The 19617-nt window shown below is 44.6% G+C and overlaps 1 protein-coding gene across 1 annotated transcript in view; it reads left to right on the forward strand.

Annotated features, from left to right (window-relative positions):
* Positions 1-19617, forward strand: part of PTPRT (protein tyrosine phosphatase receptor type T) — a 703891-nt gene that overhangs the window by 307418 nt on the left and 376856 nt on the right. Inside the window, exon 7 of the mRNA XM_077778839.1 lies at positions 6424-6720. Coding sequence (XP_077634965.1) covers positions 6424-6720 — 297 coding nt within the window. The remainder of the gene's footprint in view (positions 1-6423; positions 6721-19617) is intronic.

The following is a 19617-nucleotide window of genomic DNA, read 5'->3' on the forward strand; positions in this document are numbered from 1 at the left end:
GTACATGTGTTACAGCCAACTCCACATACAAAGATGAAGACATAGAAAATTCATGATTTGGAAATCTGCTTTGCTGCTCTTTTTTTAATAAGATGTTCTGCCTTGATTAAGGTCATTAGGAAAGTCTACAGCTACTGCCTTTGACAGCAGGCATGGTAGCCGGGCCCGCATAGAACAAAAAAAAGCCTGAATTCTGACTTACCCACATGACTACCCTTCATAGTTGAAGTGTAAAGAGAGCCCTGATTCATCCCTTCACTTCTTTCCCCTGTAGTGTGGAGGGCCTTAATTCTGCTTTGATCTACAGCCATCACTTCCTTTGTATATTTACCCATTCCTTTATTTATTTATTAAGCAGTCGTGTGTTCCAATTATGAAAACGAAGGGATCTCAGGGTTCACAAGGTAGCAGGCAAAGTGAACTTGAACCAGAGCTATAAACGACTAACCTGCTATATGTTAAGGGTTATGGAGAAGATGTGCTGCGTGCTAAAGAGAAAAGGATGGGAGCATTCATTGTGCTTGGGCAAGGAGGGCTTTCGGAGGAAGTTACAAGGAAAGGGTGGTCCTGGAGCTGGGCCTTGAGCATATTGACCAGGGATTTGCCAGGGGCATCCCATGCACAGGGACGAGCATGGGCAAGAGCAGGGAGGGAGGAGACGATTCAGGATGCAGTACTTGGCTCTCCCACTGCAGCGTCAGGGGTGAGCAGTGGGAAGTGAGGAAAGGAAATTGGAGGTGGGAGGGTATGGGTTGCAGCCTGGGCTCAGGTTTTAGGGAGAAGATGATACTTCAGGAAGAAATGGTGCTTGAGTAAGATCTGTCGTGCAAAAGGGGAGAAGTGATCAGAGGTCAAGAGGACCAGTGTGCCTTCCAGAGGCAGCTGCGGGAGGGAGGGAGCTTCTGAAGACGAGTCAGTCAGTCACACACAGACACACACACCCCTGTCCCTAACCTATGCGAGAACACACATGAGTTTGGGGCAAGAACACAAAGAGCCTTGCGGTCCCCTTCCTTCTCTTTTCTTCTGACTCTATCCCTCCCCCAAAGAGCCTCATGCACCATGAATGTAGACTTTATTCCTCATGTCCAAGTGCTATCCACCACACCCCTCCCCCCCCAANGATTCCAGGAGGTTCCCGCAGGCCCCAGAAGTGAGTCTGGGGCCCTGGGGCAGGGAATTCTGGGGTATCAGGTTCCTGGAGCCTGGTCCAAAATAGGGAGCACCGGCACCAGGTAGATGCTTTGGCCCCTGACTCCTCGCCAGGGGGAGGGCACATGCCGAAGACGGCCACCATGGGCTCCTTAATACACAGGGTTCAGGACAGGGCTTCTGTTGCCAGTTCTAAAGGAAGAGAGACAGTGTACCCAGAGGCCAGGTCACTTTGATTTTTCATCAGAGAAGATTGCCCAGCTCCCCAGACAAACCACATTCTTTCCCCACTGTTTGTCTTCCCACTGGCCTGGAGGCTGTTACTTAAGAAGGTCATATGGGTGTGGTTTCTGGTGGCAGAAACTGGAGGCCTCTAGGCTTGGACATATTTACACGGGGAATGTAAATTCAACAAACCAATCTCCACTGCACACACGAGGCTTTCTCAGCAATTTCCAACTTGTTTGCACCAAATCGAGTACAAACCCAAGACTCTCCCTGCTCCAGGCAATTATCAGAGCAGAGAGGAGCTTGAAGGCTGAGGTTGGGTGGGGGAGGGGTCGGATTGAAGGCATGAATGCTTCTATCACACATTTTGAAAACTAGTTTTTATTGTGTCGGATTTCAGGATATTCTTTTGCTTGAATGCGAAAATAAATATGTTCATCTTAAAGACTCAGGGACATCGCAGAGGGGATGAAACTGGAACTGCGGAGTCAGAGGGTCCAGGTTCAGTTCCTGAGAACAGGTCACCATCTGTTCATCTTGGTTTTAATAAACATGAACTGGCCCCTCAACAGCCCCTGCACCATGTGTTGGGGTTGCTGGACAACCAGAACGTGGTCCCTGGCAGTCCGGGAGGAGTGACAGATAAATGAACAAGCAATTCCTAGAAAGCACGACAAATGCTGAGTGGGCTGGACACCTGTGCAAAGTGCTGTGCGAGCCCAGAGCCAGGGACTTGGCTGTGTGGCCCTGGGTTAGGCACGTCCCTTCACTGACCTAGATTTTCCATGCCAGAGGGTTGCAGGTACCTAGTCCAGAGTTACTATGTAAGCAGTAGCTACCGTCTTTACCTTTCTAGAATGGGAGTCCTTGAACTTACAAAACACTTTCACCCACACCTGTCTAACCCACAAGTCTACCAGAGGTCTTCTTGCCTTGTGCACAGGAATGGAGCTTTCCTTGAGCTTCGTACTTTCCGGGATCTGGGAACCCCCGTAGTCATGTCTCACAGTACCAGTGACACACATGGCCATGTTTCCCAAGTCCCCTCTGCCTCTGTTCCCTGTGTTTGTTCCCAAGTGATGTTTCATTGGCCCAAGGGAGGCATGCAGATCTCAGCCCTTTCTAGAATCCACAGGAGGTCCAAACTCTTTTGTATTATTTTGAGGGCCTTGCTGAGCTAGGAGTCACACAGGAAACAGTCACACTGGGCTCCAGGTGTCATTCTGCCGCCTTGTTCGCCCACATCCTTTCCTATTCAATACTAGCAACAAGTGGAGTCATTTTTCTCTTCCACTGGAGGCTGAGCACAACTGATCCCACGGCCCTGGGAATGCAGCTTCTGCTCCAAATACACTTCTTAAGGCATTTCTCCAAGAAAGGCCATTTTCTCTAAGAGGAATGCCCACTGTTAGACAGAGGCAATTTTCTCTCTCCCTTTACAGCTCATTTTATACTCATTAACAGCCCTCTGAGATTCGTGCAATAATTTCCACTTTATAGAAGAGGAAATGGAGGCTCAGAGATGAAGTGCCCTTGCCCAAGGTCACACGGCTAGTGAGTGCCAGAGTCTGGCTTCAAGTCGTGCTCTGCCGGGTTCCACTGATCCCCGCGGCCCGTCTGATGACAGTGGCATGTGCTTCAGAGGAAGCAAGTGACTTTCCCAGTGCCCTGACCTTCCCGCTCTGGAGGGAGTCTCTGCTGTGTGGCAGGCCCGCACCATCCCTTGCCCTCTTTGCAGAGGCACCTCTGCCGGCTCCTTCCTTTAAGAGGAGCAGAAAGTTGTTTTGAGTGCATACCTGCACAGGTGAGCTGTGAGGAGAATTCTGGAGAAGCTGGAGAGTGGAGGTGTGAAGACAGGCCAGTGGTCAGCTCAGCTCTGAGTGTGATTGAGTCCCGCCCCACACTCGCCAGCGGGTCCCCAGCTCCTGAGGGCCCAGCGGCCTCCTCCCAGCATCACTGCTGACTGTGGGGTGCCCACGTTGATGCCTTTCCCTGGTCTCAGTGCCTCATGGTATCATGGCTCAGCACAGAGGGAGGCACGGGACCCTCACAGGCTGCAGACCTCAGCTGTGCACTTACTGTGCGGCGTTTTAGTCATTTCCCCTCACAGAGCTTGTTTTCCTTGCTCGTTTTCCTCTTGGACAAGACTAGAGCTGCTTTCCTCACTGATGGCCGTGAGGCCTACAAAACGCAGCACCCATTGGCGTGAGACTCCCTGAGGCTCTCCCGAGCTAATCTCTGGACTGGGCTTGGGCTCCAGGAAAGAGTGGACAGCACCCCTGCTCTCATGGGGCTTATATCCTAGTGAGCAGGGCCAACTTTTAAAAAGCTGCCACAGTGGAAAACGATGGATACGGAAAGAAACAGTTAATACGAGGAGAAAGATGCCGGCACTATACTCTACCCAGGGACTCAGCAAGGACGTCTGCACAGAGGAGGCAAAGTGAACAGGGAGTGAAAGCAGGAAAGAGTATTGCCCAAGTCCAGCAGGGAGGGGAAGGACAGCCCCCAGAGGGAGAGAGGTGGGAGAGGCAGGGTCCATTTCCCTCGGGGGCATACAAAGCACCTGCCCTCTTTTTCCAGACCACTCTGGTCACGCACGTCTTCTGACTTTGCAGCCTAGGCATGTGGTCAGATAGACACAAGTTCAAAACCCCACTTTGCCATTTGCTGGTCTTGTTGCTACTCTAGAGACGTTCCTGGGCCTCTCTGGCTTCAGTTTATTCCACTGTGAAGTGGGGGTGGCAGTCAGTCCCTCCCTTCCAGAGTCGCAAGATGATGCAAGTGATAGCACCCAGCACCGTGGCTACCGGCCATCAACTGGTGTTTTGTTTTCATTGTCTCATTTGTGCCTTAGGGGCACATTGAAGTTTCAAAAAAAAATTTTTTTTAACATGGGCTGAGGTACATTTAAAGTTGTTTAACCAAATGGACAAGTCTTGGATTTAAAAGGATCATAAGTGTCCCTGTTCTTACTCTAAGATGAGGTGAAAGAGCTATGAGAGCAATTATCTGACTGGGGTGTGGTGTCCATTTTGGCACACCCGGAGGATGAGTGTCATGGGGTCTTGAGCAGGGATGGGTGGCCTCCCTGCCAGGAGAGTTCCGGGGTCTGAACTTTCAGAAAGACCGGGGGTGGGGCAAGGCTGGTGGGCATGCGCAGACCTCCCCGGCAAGTAGCTTCTAGCTCACCCTGTGCCTGTACGTACATTTGTTCTCCTGCCATCAGGACTTGTTAAACCAGGCGGCCACACTAGATCACAACCGTCGCCCCTCCCCCACTACGGTGACCACACTTTCACCTTCTATCCTGTGTGGACTCAGCACAGTGGACCCTCAGCAACAGCTTGTTCAATGTCACATTTTCAAAGTCACCCATTTGCTTTTGGAACGCTAGCTCTCTTTTACACAAAGGACTTGTGAATGTTAATAATTGGGCTGCACGAGTGACCGTGAACTCCTCCGTCTTTCCAGAGCCAGGCTGCTGCTCACCGTCCCCAGCAGTGTGTGAGCAGGTCTGGGCCGGTTTGCCCGGCGCACTGACATTTCTGGGCATCCTTTTTAAAAGAAGACTGCTTTGAAGTCTGTTCCTCGGCCAAGACTCTGATACAAATCAACAGGACATTTTCCCCACAAGGACAGATCTGGGAACTCAGCTTTCTTCGAGTCCTTCCCTCTTTCTTACTGCTGCATTGGAACAGAGACAGCCTTACCCCTAAATGCTCGAGAGGACCAGAGGGGTGATAGAATCCATCATTTTGCATAAGGATGCTACCCAGCACTACCACTTAGAAGACTTTTTTTTTAGAGTTGAAATGGCATACGAATCCTTATGATTATTATTTTTTACCACTGTTGCTATCACTGCAAAGGAAAAGCCACCATATTTTGAGTGCTTATTAAGTTCCAAGTACAAGTCTCACTGCTCTGCAAACAACATTTCATGTAGCCCCCCCACCAACTAGCCACCAGCAAGAGTAGCTACTTGTTACATCACCATTTTATAAATGAAATTAAAAAATGGACCCAAAGAAATTACAGAACTTGGTAACATCCTATAGGTAGTGTGGAGGGAAAATACTGAATAAACCTCTAATCTGTGCTTAACTACGTCCAGCTAAAGGTAGCTAAGGTATTTAGCACAAGAGCTTATGGGGATGTTCATCACAAACGAAGCGGTGCTTCTCTTATAAGAAATGCCTAAGCTTTATAGAATGAGCTTCACATGTGGGGATTTTTTTTTTAAGTGTTTCGTTTGTTACGATGTGTTTTGTACGAAACATCTGTATGAAGTATAACCAGAACATTCCTAATAAAATGTGACAGTGAGTGTTATATACGGGGGTGGGGAAGGAAGGCGTGGGACATGGCATTAGGGTGTGAAGTCATGACCATATCTGCTTGTAGAATGATGTCTCTGGAGGGGCCTGTTTGCAAAGACGCAGAGAGGAGAGAAAGAAGGTCGAGGACTGTCATTGGAGCCTCGGAAATAATGAGTTGTGTTGTCTGTGGAAAGAGGGGAAATGGCAAGAAGTCAGCGGTACCTGTGACCGTGTGGACAGATTGAGTGCTGTGTGCGGAGCATGTGGCTGGATTTTCAGCCTGTGCGTCTCAGTGCGGTTAACTGCAGAGAGGGGGCTGATTTCCCAAGGGGAGAGGATGTGGCTGGATTAAACATAAGGCAGGTCAGAACTGCAGCAACCATCTAAACAAGTATATCCCTGCAGTGTTGTGTGAGCCGTTCATGGGACCCAGGGTGGTTTTCGGGAGTGCCCTGTTGAACCTTTAAGAATTTAACAATTTTGCATTTTTTAAATGGGTAACGATTCTGTATGGCAAGTGTTATCTTTTAGATGCACGCATTTAAGTAAGGAAAAAAAAGTTTGATAGAAAAGTGTTAATTAAATGGTAGGGTATGTGGCAAAAATCATGTAGGCAGTGGCTGAGATAAGTTTGGAGGGCTATTCCTCCGTTTCAGCAGAACATGCACCCGCCGCTTCCTGACAGTCTCAAAGCCTTGTGTCTTGCACGCGTGTCTTGCAGACCCTGTGCACGGCCCGCAGAACGTGGAGATAGTGGACATCCGCGCCCGGCAGCTGACCCTGCAGTGGGAACCCTTTGGCTACGCGGTGACCCGCTGTCACAGCTACAACCTCACGGTGCAGTACCAGTACGTGTTCAACCAGCAGCAGTACGAGGCCGAAGAGGTCATCCAGACCTCGTCCCACTATACGCTGCGGGGCCTGCGCCCCTTCATGACCATCCGGCTGCGGCTCCTGCTGTCCAACCCCGAGGGCCGGATGGAGAGCGAGGAGCTGGTGGTGCAAACGGAGGAGGATGGTGAGTGAGGGCAGCTGCTTCCTTGGGAGTGGGGTGTGGGGCCCCTGTCGTGGGGCCACTCCTGTCAGTGATGAGGTGTTCGTTTTCCTTGCGCCTTTCCTCCTCTATGTCTGCGTCTTCTCCAAGGTCTTCAGTGAAGAGCCACACAGGCTATGCGTCGCACAACTCCAGAGGGCGCTGTTCCCATAGACACAGCTGTGCACCCAGCTTTGACCCTTCAGCACCCCCATCCCTCTTCTCTTTATAGCACCTTCTACGTCCAGTGTTAAACCACACCAGTGCCTCCAGAGAGGCATTGTTGAATTGTATTAAGTGCATTGAATCTGGAAGTCAGACAACTCTAGATTCTCTAAAAATTCCAAAAAAAAACAAAAACAAAAACATATAAATTATTTAGCACACACGTTGGATGCACCCAGACCCGAGTACTCACCCCGATGTCCTATAGGCATCTCAAACTCGAAGTATCTGAAAATGAACCAATCTCCTCTTCTGTATTGATTTCTCACTCTATGTTCCTCATGTCCGTGAACTGCATTCAGTAAGTCAAAATAAAGACCCGAAGTCAACCTGGGAGCCTCCATTTTTCCTCCCATCAACCCCCCCCCCCGCGCCCACCTATACAAAGTTCTAACGAGTTTGTGCAGTTTCTCTCCCCACACACCTCTTACCTTGAGACTCCCGGAACAGAGTGAGAACACAGCACTTTCCCCACCGTCTGTCGTCGCCCATGCTGTTTCTCCTACTGGGATGGCCCCTCCTCCAAGTCTGTGGGGCAGGCTCTGTTCATCTTCATCATGCTACTTCCTCCAGGAAACTTTCCCTGACTGCCCCAAGCTGACTTGGGTGTTCCTTCCCTGACCCACCCCTGCATGTTGGATGTAACTCCACTGTAACAGTTAACCTTACTTATGGGAGGACAGGACTTGCTGCTTCTAGGACTTATCTAGAAAACACTTTTCAATGGCTGTGTTTTAGTTTTCCTTCCAGCCAGGCTATCTCTGGCCTTGTAGGGCATCCTTAGTCCCTTGGAATAACACTTGGTGCAGCTTCAAGCCACATCCAGCAAAGGGGACTGTGACCTTGTCTGCAGGTCAGGCCACGCGTCACGTCACTCTTGCTCCTGATCAGGGAAGGGAGCGGTCAGCATGGTTAGGGTTGGGATGCAGAGGGATGACTGGGGAGGAAACTCTCAGGAAGCGTCGGCCCTGCTGGGGTCCAGACCCACATCCTCAGCTGCGGTGTCCCCTAAGAGACCGAGGAAACTGTGCCAGCTTCTGCTCCTCCTGTCCCCTGACAACCCACCTATGTGGCAGACCCCTTGTGACCCCGCTTTAAATTCATCATTGCAACAACCCTTTGCAGCCCCTGCAGACTGTGCTTTTCAGGTAGGATCTGCAGTGGAGACCCAGCTCCTGTCGCCTGGTCCCCACCTTCCTGCCTTGCATTGAACCTCAGTCCTCTGTGGACGCAGTCTCCCCTGGACCGGCCTTGTCCGGTGACCTGAGCGCGCTGCTTCCTGTGAACCCCTTCTCATGTAGCCCCCAGTAGAGGGGTGAGCGTCTCCTCTGGGCTTCTGTTTGCAGCCCAGGAGCTGTGGCCCTAGGTTCGGCTCCAGGTGAAGCTGTGGCCCTTTCCCTGGATGGCTCTGTTGTTGCAGAAACGCACAGCCCCTCCTCCAGCAGGTACAGGGGATGCACTGCTACGGAAGGTGGGCTCTGGAGCCCCAGCCCCAGGACAAGCCGCTTACCCGTCAGTACCCCGATTTCCTCACCTGTCAAACAAAGATGCAAACAGTGGCTACCTGATGGGTTTTCATGCTCATTGAAAGGGATGGTACCTAAAGAAATTGGAATACTGTCCAGCAGATTGTAGGTTTCCAATGACTGTGGCTGCCGCATTTGGATTAAATCACAGAAAAAAAAATGTATATATATGTCTTGACAAAGGATCCCACAGCACAAGCAGCCAAGAGACCTGCAACCTGCCTTAGGAATCCTCTCTAGAACTTTCCATGCGCACTCCCAACTGGTTGGTGAAAATATGACCTAGACTCTCAGGGAGTGGTAACCTGGTCAGTGCCTGATCTGAGAAGCAGAAGCATGACAGGAAGTGTGGTTCAGGGGCAAGAGGTCATTACACAGGGTGGAGCCACCACAGTTGGAACTCGACTTGAAAATTCAGGACTCAACCTGAATGATAGGGTTTGGCCCAAGAGCAGCTCAGGGTATATTTTCCAGGATGTTCTTCATACCTCAGGCTGCGTTTTGAGGATTACCTACATGAGCAACAGCAAATCCCAAGTCCCATCTTTAAGCCATGCCTCAGCCTCTCCTTTTCTCCTTCCTGTCACCAGGGGTGGGGAAAAATATCACAAAGCCTTTATCAGAGTAACTCGAGAGCAGCAATGCTTTGAAATTAAACTTTAATTAAGCACCATTAATAAAACATCAATTCCTACTCTTCAGAGATGCGTGGACATTATCATATTAAAAACACCAACATCCAAGACTTAGTCCTCAGTCTTGCAGTGATCCTGAGGCCCCACCTCAGGAACCACTGCGCTGAAGGAAGACCTCAGAAGAACACAGGCTCCTCTATGTGCCACAATCAGGTACCCCTCCTCCTAAGGAGAGAAAAGGCACCATTTCTCCATTTCTCTGGAGCTTCTCATTCACCTTTGAGGATAGATCATGGCTCTGGTTGATTAAGTGAAACCCCTCTCTGGGAGGCAAAGAGCAGCCTCTCGGATTGAGCTGACTGCATTCACGCTGCTTTTGTCTGTGCTACGAAATCGTCTTCCGGGGAATTTGCAGAATTTGTAATTTCAGAACCCCAGTGCCTTTGAGGGCCTATGAAGTAATCCGCGGCTGGTAAAAGAAGCCATGGCCACTGAGCCCTGTTGCATCAGTTAAGAAGCAGCTAGGAGACTAAATGGGTTCTTTACTTTTCCTGTTTCACAGATGACTCAGACAAAACCGGGGCTCACTTATTTAATGCTTGCTTCTCTGCCTTTCCCCAGACTGGAGTTGCGATTATGAAATGGACTGTATGAGGCCTTGGAAGAGAAAAACGGTGTTGATGATAGCTTCACTTTGGCTACCATTTATTGAGCACCTACCCTGTGCCAGGCACTAGTAGGCATATTGTGTGCAGTGACTTATACCCAAGATTTTATTTTGAAATGTTTCAAAGCTATAGAAAAATTAAGAGTAGTACAAAGAAGACTTGTGAACCCTTTGTCTAGATTCTGTTAATAGTGCGCTATATTTTCTTATTCGTATCTATGTATGGTATGAATGACATGGAGATATCACATATAAAAGTACATACAATATTTTTAAGTATTTAAAAGTAAATTGCAGGGGTGCGTGGGTGGCTCGGTTTAGTGTCCAACTTTGGCTCAGGTCGTGATCTCATGGTTTGTGGGTTCGAGCTCTGCATTAGGCTCTCTGCTGTCAGCACAGAGCCTGCTTCAGATTCTGTGCCCCCCCGCCCCGCACCTTGCCTGCTTGTGCTCTCTCTCTTTCAAAAATAAATACATTTAAATAATATAATCTAAAAAATAAAAGTAAATTGCTGAAGTCCCAACATCTGATCTCTCAACTCTTCAAGAGCATACATTACCTAAGGGTAAGGACATTCTCCTACATAGCCGCAACGCTATAGAACATCTAAGAAGTTTAACATTAATTTAAAAATAAGCAAGCAAATAATCCACATTCACATTTCCAGTCACGCGAAGCATGATTTTATGTGACAATATCAGAAAATGGGACATTTTTGGCAAAAATGCCCCATGAGTTGGTGATGCATACTTTTCGCTGTATCATATCAAGAATTACGTAATGTTGGGGTGCCTGGGTGGCTCAGCCAGTTAAGAATTACATAATGTCAGGAAGCCCTGGACATGCTGCATTTGCTCACTTACGCAGGTCCCTCTATTGTAAATGTGGTCCTTGTCCCTTTGTAAATCAGCTAATCTGTGTAGAGGTGCTGTAAGGTCTGGCGAGTACCCTGTTCCCCAGTGGTCTTAGCCCCCCTGACCATCTCCACCGAGTCAGTTAACTACAATGGTATCTCCAAAAGAGTGAATTTTAAATCTATCCTTCCCTCTACATGTATTAATTAGCATTCTTCCTTGTAGAAGGGTTTTCTCTCCCTATCCCCCTCCCCATTTTTATTATCCCTACTGACTCAGAGATCCTTTTTTTTTTTTTTTTAATTCATTTTATTAAAGTCCAGCACTACTTATAATTCTCTTCAATGCTCACATTGCCTCATCTGTGGCTGGTGGGAGTCCCTTCAGGTTGGCTCCTAGGTTCTTCTGACATGTTCTCATTAGTCTTCTTTGCTTCTGGCATAACAAAATATTCTAAACCACCCTTGTAATACCTCTCCCCCAGACCTGAAGTCAACCACTTATCTAAGGATTTCTGGTTGCTCTCAGTGGGGAGTGGTATTTTGGCACTAAGATATACATCTTAGCTGTGATCAATGGGGTGTTACTGCCTCTAGACTTTTCAAGTAGGTAGAACTGAGGAATATAATTTATCTCTTTTAAGTCACAAAGTCACACTGATTCAAATCACCTCAGGATTCATTCCTCTGTGTTCGCCCTCATTCTATACAGATCTCTCCTTCCTCCCACTGTGAGGACCCTCGGTCCCAACATCCACACATTTCCTCATTTGCTCCATCCTACAATACATATAAAATAGTTTCAGAAGTACAATACCAATCCTCCTAAAAATAATAAAGCTACTTTGTTAGGTTAAAGATTTTCTTTTCAGCTCTTCTCTCCTTCAGCAGCCAAAATGCAGTGTTCAAAGGCTTAGTCTTCTCTGTGTGGTTATATTATCAATTTGATGCCCAGTTAGGCTCATTTGTTTCCATTCTAAGGCTTGCCTCCCCCCATCCTTTTTATTTAATTTTATTTTTTAAAATTAAAACCATCTCATGGTTCAGAAGTCAAAACTGTAAAAGTATATACACAGAGATAGTGCTGCCATCTCTGTGTCCTTCACACTGTTTCTGTCACCATTTTTATTCATTTCAGATATGTTTTTCCTATAGTTCATTTTGCACAAAAGGTAAAAATTCTCTTTCTCTTATTTTTCTATAAAAGATAGCATAATAGATACACTCCACGTCATGTGTCTTTGTTCATTTAATATACTCTGGAAGCCATGCCATATTGGTTTGTACAGATTGGTATCATTCTTTTTGAGAGCTGTATGAGACTCTTTTATGTGCATATAACATTGTTTGTTCAAGCAGCATCTTCCAGACACTTCGGTTATTCCCTTTACTTGCTATGAAAAGTAATACTACAGCAAATAGCCTTGTGCTTACTTTGTTTGGTATTTGTGGAGTTGTAGTTCTATGGTAAATTCCTGCAAGTGGGTTTGCCGGAGTCAGAGGGTAAACAGAGATATAGCTTTGTTAGATGTTGACAGATACTCCTCCTCAGAAGTTGAATTATTTTACATTTTCACTAGCAGTGTAGGTTCATTTATCTTAACACCAAATGTGAGAAAGCAAGCAGTATTGTTTTTCCTATTTTGCAGTAAGGAATTTTAGGCTCTCATATAATTTATAATAAGTATATAAAATATGGTTGATTATAATTAATATGTATATCCTACATTAATATAATATATATGCAATATGATTAATCACATATAATACATATATTATTTCATAGAATATGGTATATGTACTTGCATTATAGGAAAGACTGACATGTCTTGGGAATGAGTGTCTGTATTTCATGTGCATTCGTAGAAGCCTAATTATCTGGTTCCTCAGGTTGTAGGAAGCTAGAAAGAGGCTGTATGTTGCTAGGAACAGGTGTATGTATAGTAACAAGGCGCAGTGCATGAAATCTAGAAGAGGGAAGTGAGGAAAGAATAAAAGGCAATAACAGCAAGGCAATAAATAACAGTCCAGAATCAGTTAGTAGAAGGGTATAAAGCTATCTTAGCAAGTCCTGAAAGCATGGTTTAGTTGGCGCTTGGTACATTTTAGAGTTTTACAAAGATGACCTTGAGACAGTATAAAAGGTAAGGAGAAATGCAGATGTGGTTTTTGAATGCTCGTGTTGACCTAGGCATTGTGCTGATCTCCTTCATTTCTACAGTGAGTTGCCAAATCCTGTGATGTAGGTGCTTAATGATATGGCTGTGGCTCAGAGAGGTCAAGGAACCTATCCAGGGCTACCACACAAGTGGCAGAACCAATAAATAGATCCCAAAATCTTACCCATAATTTTTTCCCTGACCATCTATTAAATAATCCTGTATCCTAACCAAAACCTCCTCAACACTCTCTGTGCTTATTTTTTTCTCTGCCATTCATCATCATCTGAAATACTGTTTGTATTAGCATATGTACACACGCACGCGCGTTTGTTGCCTGTGAAGCAGCCAGTAAGTTGCTTATTAACTATTAACTCTTTGGTGAGTGAATGAATATTTAACATCAAAGTCCACCCCTCTTCCCCATATCACAGGGTCCACCTGTTTATATACACTGTTTAAGGAGAGGATATGTGTAATGTATTTTATCTATATTCAAAAGCAACTCAAACTGGCTTGCTAGAGCTGATCATTAGCCTCTGTCTCCACCTCTTAATTCTGTGATATCATATTCATTGCTCAAAATTGGTCACGGGGGGGAATGTACACACCATGGATATTGGCAGACCTCTTGGGGTTTTTGTTTTCCCTGGCAAGTTGCATATGAAGCATTTACTAATACACCACTTCATAGTTCCATTAAAAAGATATAGTTGACATCTTAAAATGTAAACATTTATCCAGAAAGAATACCTTTCCTTCATCAAGGCTAGGGAATCTGTCTTGTTTCCATCAGACACACTTAACAGATTCTGGTGGCCTTCAAACCATTTTCACATTATTTTTATATTTCTCAAGTTAGTTCTGAGTCTCTTTATAATGAACTAACTAACCACCCAGTATGGCACCTGGAATGGAAAGCTCCCTTCACCCACCTCCAAAAAGACCTAAATAAGATAAACAGGATGGGAAACTTTTGCTGACTCTGCAGGGCTCTGAGCTCTTCTTTGAGCTGACTTGTTTACACAGCTACCCACAAAGTTCACCATTATCAGCCCACTTTCCAGATAGGAAAATGGGAAGAAGAAAGGAGAAGGGAGAGGAGAAGAGAAAACTTGCTTTGATTACACTGTCCCCCTTTATGTTGAAATGAAAATTTCCCTTAAATTACCACCTGACTTTAGGCACAAGAAAACATCTGGTTTAATTACAGTGAATTTACATGAACTTACTGACAAGAAGCACAGTTAAAATTAGCAATTTTAGTGTGTTTTTTTTAAGGGAATGAAATTATAAAGTAATTAACCTTTGTTGTAGAACTCTGTCAGAAGGATGGAAAGTTCTGTGCTGTTAGATACAAGAAGAAATGAAATTGTGGGAAGGGAATATGTGGACTCATTAAAGAATTACAAAGAAAAAAGAAGACTAAAGTAACACAGAATTAGAAGATAAGAGGAAAAAGGAATCTTTCTCCAAGAAGTCTTTTCATGATGAGAGAGAGTGGTGGGGGAGGGGAGAACCAGTTGAATCCAAGGAAAGTGAGTCTGCTCCATTGGAAGGACATGGTGACCTGTGGAGCAGTGGTGTGGTGTGGCAAAAAGAAGAAAAAAAAGCTTTGGTGTAGGGCTGAGACGACCTGGCTTTGCTACTCCCAGACAGTGAGATTGCCTTTCAGCAGTTCTGAACCACATCTACCAGAATAAGGAAAGAAGGGCTGATTCAGAAAATATGTTGGAGTCAGAAGGATCTGGGCTACTTCCAGACTCTATTCACTACTTTGTTATACAGCTCTGCTTAAATTATTTGCATATTGGGCACTGCAGTGTCCCTGTCTGTGGACTGGGGATGGTAATACCATCAGTCCCTTTAAGGTATTCTAGGTGAAGGTCTGTACGTAAAGCACTGAACTTATTCTCTGCCGAGAGTACAGACTCAGTGGTGTGTAGCCATTGTCAGACGTGGCAGGCAGATTTTTAATCAAGGGAGTGTAACTGGAAGAAAACCAAAGTGGGATCTTTGCAAAATTTCTGTTAGTCATGGACAAGGGGCTGTTTTAGAATCACCTATATTATCTCTGTAACCTCAATCTCAGATTTCTCACTCTGACCGTAGAAATGAATATGTGTGTGCCAGTGAAGTTTTTCCAGTAAAGTTTTATTTACAAAACGAGCAGCTGGTTGCATTTGGCTGTAGCCATAGTTCGTTGACCCTTGATCCCCAATGATCCCTCCTAACTATTTCCTCTAGTATCTTGACTTTACAATCCAGTGATATACTGATGATTTCCCCAATTGGTATCTCCCAGCTAGACCTCTCCTCTGCCCTCCAGAGTCATTTACCAACTGCCTGTTCAGCCTGTCCAGCTGGATTGCTAATCAGTCTCTGGAATTAAACATGTCTAGAGCTGACCCCCTGATCATCCCTCATCCACCCCCAAACTCATTCTTCCCGCAGTCTTTTCCGTCTAAGTTAATGGCAACTGCCTTTTATTAGTGGCTTGAGTCAGAAGCCTTGATTGTTCACTTTTATCACACCCAAGGCCCCAAATATCTTTCAACCTGGATTCTCTATGGTTGGCACCCCTTCGCTTTGTCCAAAGCAGCAGCAGCCCTCCTCACTCCCCACATCCCATCTATAAGCATATTTTCTTAGCTCATTCTTCAGTAAATAGTGTGAATTTGACCACTGCTTACAGTCCCTACTGCCAGCTCTGTGGTCCAAGCCACTGTGATCTCCAACCTGGATTATTTCAATAGTCCTTCAATGATCTTTCAGCTTCACCTCTGGCCCCTGCACTCTTTTCTCTGCATAGCATCCAGAATGGTTTTGTTAAACCACCAGGCAAATCATATCCTCACCCCTCTGTTCGGAACCCTCCATTGATTTCTCATATCACTGAGATTAAAAGTCCACATCCTTGCAGTGGTTCACAGGGCCCCACGTGGCCACACCGTCTACTTCTGGCTGCCTCTCAGACCTCATCTCCTTCTACCTCGGCCTTACTACACAAATCCAGTCGTTGTTCTTAGACATGCCAGCTGCACCCCTCCCTTAGCACCTTTTAAGGTGCCATTTCTTCTGGCTGGAATGATCTACCCCCCCCCCCAAAAAAACCTGTGAAGGCTGCTTCCTTCATATGTTTCAAGTCAATGTCACTTTTCACGGAGATCCTCCTCAACTATTCTGTGAACAACTGGAGGCCTCCTGTGCCACACTCCGTCCCTCTTCTCTACTTCGTGTCTCTCAGTAGCATTTATCACTTAACATACTACATATTTCACTATACACTTTAGTATCTGTCTTCTCTCACTAGAATGCACACTGAGGAGACGATTTTTTTTTTCTGTTTGCTAGGTATTTTCAAGCACCTAGAACAGTGCCAGGTAGAACATAGGCATGCAATAAAGAGGTTATTGGATGAATGAATTCCGAGTCCTCAGAGACAAGATAGACTTTAAAATTACCGTAGGAATCAGAAGATGGTTGCTGAAAGCTATTTAGTATACTCGGTAAGCTATGGAAAGATACGGCTTTTATGATTAGTAGTATAACACCATTTGGAAAGAATGGAGGCAAAAACACCAAGGAAAATAGTAATCATCCTGATTCTGCAGAAAATCAAATTGGTGCTCTCCAGGCTCCACTAGAGCAGTTCTCGGAGAGCATGATGGAACAGGGAAGAGGCAAACACAGAATGATACTTACTACCTTTGTGCCAGCCACTTTGCTCAGCACTTTACCTGTGCGAGTGTATTGAATCGCCACAATCGCTGTGAAGGAGGTACTGTTTTATCCTCACTCTAAAGTAAGGAAACTGAGCCACAGAAAGGTTAAGCAACTTGCCCCAGGTTATACAGCAAGGAAAGGCAAGTACAGAACACAAACCCAGGCAGTCTGGCTCAGCCTACGGCCTTGGTCATCATGAGATGCTGCCTTTTGAGTCTACGGGACAAAAATGAGAGTTTCCATTCAAGGTGGTGGTCTGATTCTTAAACTACCTTCCCCAAGAAATGAGAGGAGAACACCTGTAAACCTGCCCTGGGAACTAGAAGATGGTGCCATACCCATGTCGGAAGGAAGGAATGAACTCAGTGTCAGAAGGGGAACGTAAATAGGGAGAAGACGGTTGAGCTGTAACTTGAGCGAAAGAAATCCCTTCCTCACTCTGGGAACCCAAGGGGAAAGACTTACAAGACTGACTGCATTAATATCCTCAAATTCTGACCAGGGCTGAAGGCAAGGGTATGCTGTGGAGCTGGTGGGTGGAGTGAGGGATTGGAGAGCAGGAGCTGGCATCTTCATATGCCAGTCTACACTGTGGAGAATGAGAGCTCTCACTCCAAACCTGCATGCGGTAAAGAAGGAAAAGAAAGGGATTTAATGAAAGGCTAGCTTTGAGAAGAGATGCTCCAGTTGAAGGAAGGGGCAGTGTTGTAAGTGAATTAAAGCTGCCTTTAAAAATACCAAAAACAGGGGCGCCTGGGTGGCTTAGTCGGTTAAGCGTCTGACTTTCGCTTAGGTCATGATCTCGTGGTTCATGGGTTCGAGCCCTGCATCGGGCTCTGTGTTGACTGCCAACTCGGAGCCTGGAGCCTATTTCAGAGTCTGTACCTCCCTCTCTCTCTGACCCTCCCCTGCTCATGCTGTCTCTCTCTCTCTCTCTCTCCCTCCCTCCCTCCCTCCCTCCCTCCTAGAAATAAATAAAAATATTTTTAAAAATCCCAAAAACATTCTCTCTCTGAAAAGAGGATTTTTCTGTTGCCTGATTATTTTCCTTCTCAAACCTTCCCCTCCCCACCCTCAACCAAGTAGATCTCCTAGCTAGCCAAGTAATGGATGGATGTATCTGAACTCCTCCCTTTCCCTCTGGGTTAGAAATATTTAAAACCAGTACTTACATAATCACTAGTAGAACATGTCTCGACCCACCAAACAAACCATCTCATTCTACCTCTTGTAAGGTTGTATAAAGAAAGATTATTAGACAGATGCTTTCATTCTTATTAAAGGGGACTGATCTGATAATGTAAAGCAAATGTCCCCTGAGAATGAAGGCAGGAAGCAAGGTTTAAAAACAGAATAAAACACTAATTCACATTCTCACCAAAATATATAAATACATGCTAGGCTAGAACATGCACAGAATGGAAGTCAGTAATGTAAGGAGGTTAGGTCCCCCAGACTTACTTTTGTAAAAGAGTTTAAATCTATTTACTATATTTAGTATTTTAATTTAATAATAAACCCTATAGTTATAAGGGATATATGTTTAAGAAATAAAAATTATAATGAAAAACAAGATTTGTTATTGTTATGAAGTGAAGAAGGTTACCTATTGAGGGCATGAAATTGATTATTAGTAAGTTAATGAGATGAATATTTGTTTTATACGCTTGTGTAGTGGCTATTTCACAAAAGGATAAAATGAGGATACTAAATACCCTTTTATACTGATAAATATTACCATTTACTGGATATGGAAAAATTCTTAGCAAAATATGAACTTCAAATTTTGACTCAACACACACACACAAGACTTACATGATTTTACAGCAAATGGAGAAATAGAATCAATAGTTTAAACTTTTCCAGCAAAGAAGACACCAATTCTGAATGATCTTACAAGTACAGTCAAATACTCAAGGCACTGGTATCTCCAGTCTTACATATACACTTTCAAAGAGCAAAGAAAGTAACACTTACCTCTTCATTTTATGACACTATTGTAACCTTGATATCTAAACCACACAAGCTTATTATGAGAAAAAGGAAAATTAAGTACAAATACCCCAAACAGAATATTAGCAAACAATCCATTGCTGTATACAACTAGGAAAATATTAGTTTTATTTTAAGAAATCAATATTGGTTCAACATTAGTAGATCCATTAGTGTAATTCACTACATTAACTAAGAGGAACAAAAATGTATCATTACTATAATAGATACAGAAAAGCGTCACTTAAAGCTCAGCAGGAAATATCCTTGTATACCGGGAATAAAAAGGACCTTCTTACACTGATAAAGGGAAACTAAGAAACCTACAAACACCATACTTGAGGATAAAATAACAAAATCATTCTCTTTAACACTGGAAAGCACACAAATACTTACCATTATCTCCACTAAATATCATATTGATGGCTCTGGCTGAAGACAAGAAAACTAAATAGAGTTAAAAGATGGTAAAAAGCAAAACTATTATCAACTGTAGTGCTATGATTATTTATATAGATAACCCAAGGAAAGTTGTACACAAATTATTAGAATTAAGAAGAGAATGTAACATGTCTGACAAAGAAGTTGACATTAAAAAGTCAATTGTCTTTCTGTTTACCCAATAAGTATGTGGTAGGCTCTTAAAGATACTGTTTACAATAGCAATAAAAAAAAAAAAACAGGGTATTTAGGAATAAATCTAATATAAGATTTCAAGACAAGGAGTATATATAAATGTATAAAGAACTGAAAGATATCAAAGAAGAGCTAAATGAGAGGGATGCCATGTTCATAGATAGGAAAACCCGTTGTTAATACATGACCTAGAAAGACATTATTTCTTTCCCAGTTGATCTATAATTCATGCAATTCTACAAAAATAAGACATTTTTCAAAAATGTACAAGGTCATCCTAAAATGTATATGATAGAGAAAAGGCAAGAATAGCTAAGACAGTCCTGAACACGAAGCACAGAGTTGCAGGCCTTGTTCTACTAGCTATGAAGATCCACAAATCTTTGCTTATTAAGATTTGGTATTGATACAGGAATAGTCTAATAGAACAGTTGAACAAAACAGAACTTGTATGTATGTGGAA

Source organism: Crocuta crocuta, unplaced genomic scaffold (genome assembly GCF_008692635.1).
Source record: "Crocuta crocuta isolate KB4526 unplaced genomic scaffold, BGI_CrCroc_1.0 scaffold248, whole genome shotgun sequence".
NCBI classification, from domain to species: domain Eukaryota; kingdom Metazoa; phylum Chordata; class Mammalia; order Carnivora; family Hyaenidae; genus Crocuta; species Crocuta crocuta.